The sequence below is a fragment of the Dicentrarchus labrax genome, unplaced genomic scaffold, assembly GCF_905237075.1.
Source record: "Dicentrarchus labrax unplaced genomic scaffold, dlabrax2021, whole genome shotgun sequence".
In the NCBI taxonomy this organism is placed as follows: Eukaryota; Metazoa; Chordata; class Actinopteri; family Moronidae; genus Dicentrarchus; species Dicentrarchus labrax.
The window spans coordinates 26,037-38,388 of NW_026136715.1; the positions used below are offsets into that span (position 1 = coordinate 26,037).

The 12,352-nt window shown below is 40.1% G+C and overlaps 1 protein-coding gene across 8 annotated transcripts in view; it reads right to left on the bottom strand.

The window, feature by feature from the left end:
- LOC127378158 (uncharacterized) overlaps window positions 1-12,352 on the bottom strand; it is a 35,965-nt gene that overhangs the window by 12,356 nt on the left and 11,257 nt on the right. For 3 of the 8 annotated variants that reach the window (XM_051426847.1, XM_051426846.1, XM_051426845.1), the window contains exons 2-3: window positions 10,177-10,554; window positions 4,614-4,985 (exon numbers count right to left, since the gene is read on the bottom strand). In XM_051426847.1, the coding sequence (XP_051282807.1) occupies window positions 4,614-4,985; window positions 10,177-10,554 (750 nt within the window). Of the gene's footprint in view, window positions 1-2,964; window positions 4,129-4,217; window positions 4,325-4,430; window positions 4,518-4,613; window positions 4,986-7,315; window positions 8,642-8,735; window positions 8,826-9,024; window positions 9,403-10,176; window positions 10,555-11,829; window positions 12,237-12,352 lie in introns of those variants that run through there. The other 5 variants (XM_051426844.1, XM_051426842.1, XM_051426843.1 and 2 more) reach the window with 5 other exon arrangements.

Sequence of the window (12,352 nt, forward strand, 5' to 3'; positions counted from 1 at the left end):
AACTCTGATTATTGGCAGCTCCATAGTCAGGAAGGTGAATTTAGTGAAGCCAGCGACAGCAGTTAAATGTATACCTGGGGCCAGAGTGGGCGACATCCAATCCTATTTAAAACGATGTGGGCTTCATTGATAACTGGAAGCCTTTTTGGGGAAAACCTGGTCTGATTAGGAGAGACGGCATCCATCCCACTTTGGATGGAGCGGCTCTCTTATCTAGAAATATGGCAAAGTTTATTTCTAAAACCTGACAGTCCAGAGTTAGGACCAGGAAGCAGAGCTGCTGTCTTACACACTTCTCTGCGCTTTCCTTAGAACAGTCACCCACCCAAAACCCCATAGAGACTGTGTCTGTCCCCCGACCACCTAAATTATTTAAAGAAATAAAAACAAGAGGAATTAAACATAAAAATCTAATAAAAATTAAAACTAACTCCTCAGTAGCACAAAATAAGAGAATGAAATGTGGGCTGTTAAATATCAGGTCTCTGTCCTCTAAAGCTGTTTTAGTGAATGAATTAATATCAGATTATGATATTGATTTACTTTGTCTTACTGAGACCTGGTTGTCCCACGAGGAGTATGTTAGCCTATCAGGTCCCCCCCCCAGTCATATTAATACTCACATTCCTCGAGGCACAGGCCGAGGAGGTGGAGTAGCAGCCATATATGATTCGAGCGTTTTAATGGACCCTAAACCTAAACTAAATTATAATTCATTTGAAAGCCTTGTTCTTAGTCTTTCTCACCCAAACTGGAAAACACTGCAGCCAGTTCTATTTATTATAGTGTACCGCGCTCCTGGACCGTACTCTGATTGGGCTCTCTGAAAAGAGCCGAACTTCCCATCCCTCACCTCAGTTATTCCCTCCCAACACAGGGAAACAATAAGAAGGAAAAAAGGTTTTTATGGATATCTACTTTGAACAGCTGCTGAATGGAAAGCCCCACATGTGAAGGAATTTTACACTGCAATGATACAGTGCTCCTATTGCCACTGGGAAGTTGTCTACAAACCTAAAGGAGGTCACAGGTCACAGGGACAGCGTCAGCAAAAAGCCCCAATGTAAGATGATCAAAGCAGGCCTTCCCATCCCAATCAGATGTTACATGATGTAACGTCAGAGGTGAATTAAACGAGTGAACGTGTGCAGCTCTAAAATGACCAGTAACAGTGAACTGCAATGAAGATAAGTCATAATAAATCAGTGTCAGAGCACCATAAGAGATTTAAAACACACACAAATGACGACGAGTGATCACACTGACATTACTGACAAAAACGCTCCCACCTACATTAAAATCAACTACCAACACACCCTTAAGCAAGGCACCTAGACTGGAGATGGTTTGTTTGGGGCATCGTCATATTCCAGAAGCTGGAAGACAATGAACAGAAGTTTAATAATTAGTCAGCTGTCTCCTTAAAAAGTCTGGTATGATTTACACAACAAGGATTTACACTCACTTCCTGTTGTTTTTGTGTTTAAGTAAATATCCACCGACTCCACCACCCAGGACCAGTAAGACCCAGACAACCACAGCAATCAGAGCGCCCAGATGGGAACGACCAGCTGATGTGAAGAAAGCAAACAGAGAGAAAAGTTACAGTGACTGAAATAAACACAAAGTGTGATTCAGTTTCTGACAACGCAGATCAAAGTAAATATATGGGGGAGACCACTTTTTGTTACTGCTTCTTGATTGTGTTACAGCCCGCACAGAGGCCTCCAAAACAGCTTCACCAGTCCAGCTCTTCTCCTGCAGTACATCGGGAATCAAACTGAATCCTTCACAACTGTTTGAGTTTATGGCTGGATAATTATTCAATTCTGTATATTGTACATCTTTACATGTTGTCGTATCTGCACATAAAGAGCTCATTACCTTCTTTTCTGGTATCAGATGAGGCGAGTGATTGAAACACTTTTGTGCGTTTTGCAGCCCCCGTAGTTTCTCCTACACGTGTGAGTCAAGTCGTTTTGTACAATCTGCATTCTCACCTCCACCAAATCCTGCACACTGGTCCTTTAGAGAGAAATCTTGCCACATTTTATGTGAATGTTTTTATGAGAAGAAAACGAGTGCTTGGAAATGGAAGTTTATTGTCTTGAATATCTGTAAACTGCAGTCCTGTCCTAATTTTTTTGATTCATTCATGTCCACAGATGTTGATCATTTGGATTGTCTTTCATTGGAGCTTTATGATAGTTTTAAGTTTTAAATGTAAAATCTCCATCTTTAGTAATTTTCTCTATTATTGAGTCCCAAAGCTGTTTTTACCCATGCTAGCAGTGTGTATGTCAGTCTGTCCAGCACATTGGCCCAAACTGAAACCTCTCTAAAACCTTTGGTTCAGAAATGGTTTCAAATTTGGTAATTCTGGCGCCATCATGAGGTTCAACTTCTAAAATATTCTGGTTAATGACAGAACACCTTCATACCATCAGACTTACAGAATATTTTCCTCCTTACATTGGTGGAAATGGGCTTCCATAGAGTACTCTTCATTCATCCTCACAGCCTTCACAGACTCAATGTACAATGACTTTAGACTGTAGTTTCACTGTTTTAACAGTAGAGGGACACACAACTGGACAACCAGCAGATACATAACCTCCAGAATGTAACAGATGTATAAAGAACATTAAAATACTAACATTTAATACCACTTTGGAGACTTTTATTCAGAATCTAACACAAGCAAGTAAATACTTTAACTTTTACTTAAACTTTTTCTTAAATAAATAGATGTTAATGTAAATGTAAATGTTAATATGTTTTAAATAAGATAATAAATACTGTATTCATTACAGTTGTTTTTAGTTACTCTCAAGTTCCATGGTGAGGTAGTGTCTCCGGCTGCTCACTCAAAGAAAATGAGTGACAGAGTGTAAAGTCAACTTCCTTCAGGATCTAAGATCTGAAGGTCTCACTGCTGCTGCAAAGAACAAAAAAATGCCTCCGTTTTATTGGGGAAACCCAGATTTTATTTAGAGCGTGAACAGCATAACACATGAGGTGAATATTTTACGTGGGCGAGGTGCCCTGCTCAAAGGCACTTACAAAGCTGATGTTCAGGGAGTGGAATTAATCTCTGAATGTGCCAGACAACTTCAGTTTTAACACCATTAACTATGATTTAAATTAGTCTGAACAGGTTTAACTTTAACTCACATTTCACCTTTATGTCTCAAAACAGCATAACAAAATATAAAATAATTTTAAATAAACAGAACACTGTCAACAATGACAACATATAAATATATATATAGTATATAAATTAAGTGTGAGCTAGGTGCCCTGCTCAAAGGCACTTTCACAGCTGATGTTCAGGGAGTGTAGAGTTCTTAAAGTTAAATTTAGTTTTTATAAAAACAGAAAATTCAGCTCTGAATGTGACAACCTCAGCTTGTATTCTGAATGTTTCTCGAACTAAACACTCAACTAATCTCTGGAGGAACTAGTTTGTGAGGTGCAACCTCTGAAACAGCTGCTGCACCTGACCCCTGATTTACGGAGGTTGATCTGAAGGCAACATGTGGTGCTTCATTCCAATCTTTTGGACAATGACCAAGTAATCCATAATTGTCCTGAGAAGCAGGAAGAGTTTCAGAATACCAGAATAGAATTCATGACTATGTGTTGGCCGAGGTGTTCGTGTGTTTCACAGATTTGACACGATGGCACCTGCTCACTGCGAGCTAGACGAGCTGGACTCTTTGACAGCAGTGTCAGAGAGGAGGATGCTGTGCAAGCTATATATCATCTTGGACAATGTCTCCCACCCTAACAATGAACTGGTCAAACACAGGCGGACTTTCAGTGCAAGACTCATTCCACAGAGACGCACCACAGACTGGCACAAGAAGTCATTCCTGTCTGTGACCATCAAACTCTTTAACTCCTCCCTCAGAGAGTCAAAACTCTCAGTCGCCATCATTAAACAGGCCCTTGAAATGTTCTCTGGTTGAGGTGATTCCTTTTCAGCTGGACCTGCTGCTGGTTTGAATCACCGAACTGATGAGACAGATCCAAGAGCAGGAAACATTCTCACCTCCTTTAACATCAAGCACCAACGTGCACCTAGACTGGAGATGGTTTGTTTTGGTAAAATTCATACCCCAGAAGCTGGAAGACAATGAACAGAAGTTTAATAATTAGTCAGCTGTCTCCTTAAAAAGTCTGGTATGATTTACACAACAAGGATTTACACTCACTTTCTGTGGTTTCTTGTGTTTAAGTAAATATCCACCGACTCCACCACCCAGGACCAGTAAGACGCAGACAACCACAACGATCAGAATGCCCAGATGGGAACGACCAACTGATGTGAAGAAAGCAAACAGAGAGAAAAGTTACAGTGACTGATGTACAAAGAACACAAAGTTAGCGTTAGAGTTGTACATGGTTTACATAAATAAGTGACTAACTTGGGATCCTTGGATCTGGATTTTTGATTTGTCTGGCATCCAGCTGTGTCTCTATCGTCGTTTGAACAGAGATTGGTTCTGAAAAAACTGATTTATAATAATTTAAAACACAATATTAAAGAGAAACCATTTCAACCCTCCGAGACCCAAAGTTTGGCCCCTGATGTAAACAACTGCACTCACCTACAACAAGTGTAACAACTGATTCCTTCACTGGGCCCTTTAACTTCGGGATGAAACATCTGTATCTCCCTCCGTCCTCCAGCGTCACGTTCAGGATCTTGAGCGAGATGTCTCCGCTCTTCAGGCCGTCCTTGGAGAGCTCCGTCCTCCCGATGTACGACCGGAGCTTCATGTCCGTGTTTTCGTGGCCGCCTCTGTGAAGGTGCACAATCGGAGTCAGCCAGTCTGAGGGGTCGGGCTTCAGGTCGGGCCTCGACCACTCCACCGTCAGCCGCTCCACGTTTAACGAAGGCTGCAGGCGGCACGGCAAGATGACGTCATCGCCAATGTGAGTGACGACTGGCTGAAGAGACCCGACCACACGAGGCTGACCTGGACAACAGAGAACATTTAAATCTTGGGATCTGAGTTATGAGTGACAGTAATAACATTATCTCAACTTGTAGTTTACTTCTCAATAATTCCACAAGCTTACCTTCTTTGGAAGTCGAGGCTGTCGTACTCAAACATACAGTCAAAGTCCAGAATAGGAAAATGGAACCAACCATAACCTTGAAATTCTCCAACGGTGAGCTCCCTGTGACTCTGTTTGTTTCAGGGAACAGGCCTCTGGGTGTTTATGTTCAGCTAAAATAAAGAAAAAAACAACTTAGTGTTAGTTTGACATCTTTAACAGCTAGTTAATGAATACATTAAAAGTTCATATACACCTATACACACACATACACATAAACACATATACATACACATACACACACACACACACACACACACAGACACACACACACACACATATATATACACCTATACACACAAACACATATACACATATACACATATATATATACACCTATACACACAAACCCACACATAAACACACATATATATATACACCTATACACACAAACCCACACATAAACACACACATATATATATACACCTATACACACACATACACAAACACATACACATACACATAGATATATACACCTATACACAAACACACACATAAACACACACATATATATACACTTATACACACACATACATATAAACACATATACATACACACACACACACACACACACACACATATATACACATATACACACACACATATATATACACCTATACACACAAACACACACATAAACACATATGGAAACACATACACACACACACATATATATACACATATACACACACACATATATATACACCTATACACACAAACACACACATAAACACATATGGAAACACATACACACACACACATATATATACACACATATACACACACATATAGACATATAGACATATACACACAGACAAACACAGACAAACACACAAACACACACACACACACACAAACAAACACATACACACACACACACACACACACACACACATACACACACACACACACACACACACACACACACACATATACACACCTATACACATACATACAAATAAACACATATACATACACCTACACACACAAACACACACATATACACACATAGACAAACACAGACAAACACACAAACACACACGCCCTCTTCCCCCAAACACCAAGCAAACACAAATCTATTCCAACAACATCACAACAAAATCATCATCATCATCATCATCATCATCATCATATCTCACCGGATGCAGGGTCCTCGTGCCTGAACCCATGTGACTGCGCAGTCATTAAACAGAAAGTAACTTTAACGCGACCGTTAACTTAAATAAATAACTCAGTAAGATTCTCAAATACACAGTCCAGGTCCAAACTCCCCGAAGAGACCCGGAAAACTGATCCGACAGAGCCCAACTGTTCGCGGGGAGCTGACAGACTGACAACAGCGTGGCATGAACCAGTGACACAGTACATTGGAGTTCCCCCGTTGTCCCCGCCCCTCTGCTGCTCATTGGTCCTGACAGCTAACGCCACATGAATGAAATGATGTGACTTCGTGAATAAAGGTAACCTTCGGGCATTTCCGGGTAGAAGTATAATTATAGTACAGTATGACACAATGTAAACAATGTTAAACCTTAATAAAAGACAGAAATAAAACTAAAACTGTTATAATCATTGTTATTTTCTATAGATTTCAGTGATTTGTAGTACAGAGTTAATTCTTTCATTAAAACCTTTACATTAAGGGCTGTGTCTTAATACATTTGTGTTTGTGGATTAAAGGATTTTCCTAAAATAAATCTAATATTCAACAGAAATTCAGTTTTCTTACCTTCTGTGATCCTGATGTAATAATAATAATCTCTGGTGAAATGTTACAGCCAATCGTACATATCACACCAGAAAGCATAGACCATAAATAATCTGTAGCTTTTACACCGCAGCCACTGCGGCTGTTGTGATCAAGAGGGTTTAAGAGGGTCTGGAGGTAAAGACTGGCAGATATTTTACAAGACTTTAAGATCCAATATGGACGCAGTCATTCAGAAATGTGCTCAGGGGCTCCACCATGTAGAGCCTGATATATAATAATGGTAATAAGTCAACTGTTGTATTCTAAACTCTACTGGCAGACAATATAAGGTTTCTATCTACTGTAATATCAACTGAGAACAGAGGGGAGTGTATAAACTGATAGATAATGCTTCAGTGAGACTATATTAGAAGAGACTTTTAGCTCAACATCAGCCAGAGGTTGGCTGAGAGACAGACAGACACAATGAACACTGAATGTCTGAAAATAGGTTTTATTTCACTGTATTACAAATTCATATTTCACTGTTCAAGTCAACATCAAAGCAGTAACATTCGACAATAATAATAATACAGTACAAACACATTGTAGAAAAGTTTTAAAAAACCCTGACAGTACCGCACAATCCCAGACGTACAACACTGCATCAACAACGTAACATTTAAAGTGAAAGAGGTATTTTAATGACTTTGTTCTCTGCTTACATCCATTCTTTACACTACGCGCCACATTCACCCGTTCACACACTGACGGTGCAGCATCAGGACTGACTCAGGGTTCGGGACACGGACACTTCTACGTGGATGCTCCACCTCCTGAACCACAGTTGCCCATTTAAAAAGAGATGTGTGCGATTGGATGACTATATCGGCTAAGGCCATCAATGGTTGTTTTGTTGTTTTGGCTGATTTTTGTTATTTTATTTAGTTAACTTAATGTCCTGCCTCTAAAGAATAAAAGCTACTCAGCTGTAGAGAATTTACACATTAAACTTCTGTGAATTCAGGGTTTATTTGGACGAGTCAGAGAGACGCCAACCAGGACTCTGACTCCGGGGCAGGCTGGGGGGCAGGTAGAGGAGTGAGGGAGGTCGGGGGCATCAGACAGCAGAGTTATTGATTGTTGGAATAGTGTAAAGATTAACAAAGCTGGTTTAGTGACTTTGATTCAGCTTCTGTAGAGTTTGAACGTGTTTTAAAATCCTTTAACAAGGTCTCAGTTTGGAAGCTTTAATTAAGGCGTACGGTATTTTATATATTTATACATATTTACTGTTTTAAGTTGAAAAGTGTTTTTCTTTAGTGAGTTTATTTTCTTTATTATTGCTGTCAGAGCTCGTTGCAAGTAATGTCAACAATCAGAGGCACTTAATATATAACCGATTGTTGGACTGAAGGTCCAGTGAACACATCACTCAACCCTACTGGGCGTGATGTGATGGCACTCATAATTTTACATAACAATAACTTTAAAACTCTGTGATGTAAGATGAAAGGCAATGGATTGACACTGACTATTGATTAAATACTGAATTATAAATGCTCATTAGCTGGAAATATCATTCCACATCTCTCGAGCAGTTTAACCGGATATCTGTTCTCACACTTTGATCAATGAAGTTGTAAACATTGACACGAGGAGAAGGCGGGGCCCTGAGGGATGAGGACCAGCACTCCCTCGACCATCACGGCCGTGTGCTAGACAAAGCCCCGCGTAGGTAGGTTTCACCGACTCCATAGGCCAGCAGCAGTAAGAAGATGATAACCAAAGACGGGATCAGTGTAAACAGATAGAGACGACCAGCTGATGTGAAGAAAGCAAACAGAGAGAAAAGTTACAGTGACTGAAATAAACACAAAGTGTGATTCAGTTTCTGACAACGCAGAAGATTCTTCACCTCTAACGTTAATCTCATTGTTTGGATCTGGAGTTTGGAGATCTCTGTCATCCAGAGGCGTCTCTGTCGTCGTTTGAACAGAGTTTGGTTCTGAAAAACAGATTTATAATGATTTAAAACACAATATTAAAGAGAAAAAAACAATTATAGGACGACGGTCACATAAGTTGTTCACAAAATCCTAGTTTAGTTTTGACCTTTGGACAGAAAATCCAAAGTTCTCATCTTTGAATATTCTCGTCCCTCCAAGACCCAAAGTTTGGCCCCTGATGTAAACAACTGCACTCACCTACAACAAGTGTAACAACTGATTCCTTCACTGGGCCATTTAACTTCGGAATGAAACATCTGTATCTCCCTCCGTCCTCCAGCGTCACGTTCAGGATCTTGAGCGAGATGTCTCCGCTCTTCAGGCCGTCCTTGGAGAGCTCTGTCCTTCCGACGTACGACTGGAGCTTCATGTCCGTGTCTTCCCGACGGCCCCTGTAAAGGTACACATAGTCGACCCGACCGAGCCGATCTGAGGGGTCGGGCTTCAGGTCGGGCCTCGACCACTCCACCGTCAGCAGCTCCACGTTGAACGAAGGCTGCAGGCGGCACGGCAGGATGACATCATCGCCCAGAACGGCGACGATTGGCTGAAGAGACCCGACCACACGAGGCTGACCTGGACAACAGAGAACATTTAAACCTTAGGGTCAGATTTTCTTTACGTTGAAACCTTTGTGACAGTTTTCCCACTGCAGTAAAGTTGGAAACCTCCAATGTCTACACAACACCACCACCATGTTTAATCATTTAATTTTAATCAGGATGTCTTTATGAATCGGACACCTTCAGGCATTACCCAACAAAGACACACTCCATCTTATATTTAGTTTTCTTTCTGATTTGATCTACTTTAAACAAACACAAACACTGAAAAATTATAAAATATATTCACTAATGTTTATTTCAGTTGCACATTTTCCCTGTTTTTCTGTTTTGTTCCTTGTTTAGCTTCACATCTGGTTTGTGTGCATTTTAAAAAAGGGGGATCACTGCTATTATAGCAGTAGTGAAATTAGAACTCCAATTTAATAATAAAACTACAGACACATAACAGTACAGATAATAAAGCCTTTATTTGTCAAATAACCTGTTGTAGCATCCTCAGCAGGAGGTGGATTGTGTGTGAAGTCATCGTCAACAGGAGGCTAATGGTGGCTAAAGTGAATGTGATGGGACTACAGTGCATAAGAGTTGAGTTAGTTATTATTTATCCCAATAAATATTACACAAAAACACATTAATTTTCCTACATACACATTCACAAATTCATCGTTTAGTTTTGACCTTTGGGCAGAAAATACAAATAAAGCTCTCATCTATGAATATTCAGACTGAGTCTCGTCCCTCCAAGACCCAAAGTTTGGCCCCTGATGTAAACAACTGCACTCACCTACAACAAGTGTAACAACTGATTCCTTCACTGGGCCCTTTAACTTCGGGATTAAACATCTGTATCTCCCTCCGTCCTCCAGCGTCACGTTCAGGATCTTGAGCGAGATGTCTCCGCTCTTCAGGCCGTCCTTGGAGAGCTCCGTCCTCCCGACGTACGACCGGAGCTTCATGTCAAGGTTGTCGTGGCCGCCTCTGTGAAGGTGCACATAGTTGACCCGACCGAGCCGATCTGAGGGGTCGGGCTTCAGGTCGGGCCTCGACCACTCCACCGTCAGCCGCTCCACGTTTAACGAAGGCTGCAGGCGGCACGGCAGGATGACGTCATCGCCCAGAACGGTGACGATTGGCTGAAAAGACCCGACCACACGAGGCTGACCTGGACAACAGAGAACATTTAAACCTTGGGGTCAGAGTTTCTTTACGTTGAAACCTTTGTGACAGTTTTACGATCGCAGTAAAGTTGGAAACATATTCAGAAAAATAACAGTTTACCTCGATGTTGACGTCACTAATCATAATAATCTCTATGTACACCCGTCAACAAAATTCAATAAAGACATACCACAAAAAATAATCAATAACTGGACCTTAATACATTCTAGCCTCACCAAAATGACTCCACACGTCACCGGCCTTGTGTGGATGATACTACAACAGGTATTCAGGAAAATAAATGCTTTTGTATAATTTGGGACGTATTTATTGGGAGAAATATTCAGAAACTATGACTACAATGCATTACTGTCCTCCTGCCTCCTTTCCTCTTCTCAAAACAAAGAGTCATCATCAGAATGAAACAATTTTAATCAGGATGTCTTTATGAATCGGCCGCCTTCAGGAATTACCCGACAAATACACACTCCATCTTATATTTAGTGCTTTCTGATTAAAGTTGCATTTACATATTATATTTAAACACACCCAAACACTGAAAATACAAACAAAAGAAAATTATATTAATTGAGATTGATAAAGTAAGATTATATGGAATTTTCTCAATAAATATGGCAACAGAAATAGACCTTGAATATTTAGTGCACACACCTTTTGTCCAATTCAGATACAACAAAGATAAGTGGATATTTTGATGTTTAAGGAAAAAAAAACATACAAAAATTATAAAATATAATCACTAATGTTTATTTCTGTTGCACATTTTCCCTGTTTTTCTGTTTTGTTCCTTGCATTTTAAAAAGGGGGATTACTAACACTCCTTTATAATAATAAAACTACAGACATATAAGCCTTTAGTTGTTAAATAACCTGTTGTAGCATCCTCAGCAGGAGGTGGATGGTGTGTGAAGTGAATGTGAGGAGACAATACTGCATAAATGTGAAGTTACTGAATATTTCCTCTCACGCAGAGGCCTTTTATTGTGAAAATACCGGTTGGAGTAGCATCAACAGGAGGCTAATGGTGGCTAAAGTGAATGTGACAGTGCATTAGAGTTGAGTTAGTTATTATTTATCCCAATCAATATTACACAATAAAGCATTTAACTTCATCAATACAATTCTTGTTGCCTAAAGAAACCAACTGTCGCCAACAGTCGACCCGAAGGTTCACAGTGTTAATAGAGTTAAGCTAAACTTGCTAACGTAACAGGAACTCGACCAAAGTAACGTTAAGTAACGAAAAACGTGAGTTTACCTTCATCAGAGGTCCAGACTCCGGTTCTCGGATATAAAGTCCAGGAGAGAAAAGTGAAGTGAAGCACAAAAATCCTGAGATAAAACATAAAACTGGCCTTAATAAACAGACTAAAGACTCATATACAGTCAATGCTAAAGGCAGACAGCGCTCCTAGCCAATCAGAGACCGAGTTTCGGTTTCATCATATCCGGGTAAGAACAGTCGCTCTGTAATAAGAGGGGCAGTAAATGTAAATTCTAAGGTTTAAGGCCCTGAAATAAGTATTAATAATAGGATATTTAGAATATTAGAAAGAATATGAGTTATTAGGAGCCCAAACTATGTTGTTATATAGAAACAATGCAGAAATATTAAACCTTAATCAGAGACAGAAAATAAAATCAGTTGGATATTTCCTGATATTTTGTGATCTGAAGTTAATGATATTTGGCTGTCACGCTCCAGCGGTGATGGTAGGAGCAGAAGAATCATTTTTAAAGTGGATTAGTGATGAGTTAACCCTTACAAGTCCCTCCAGGAA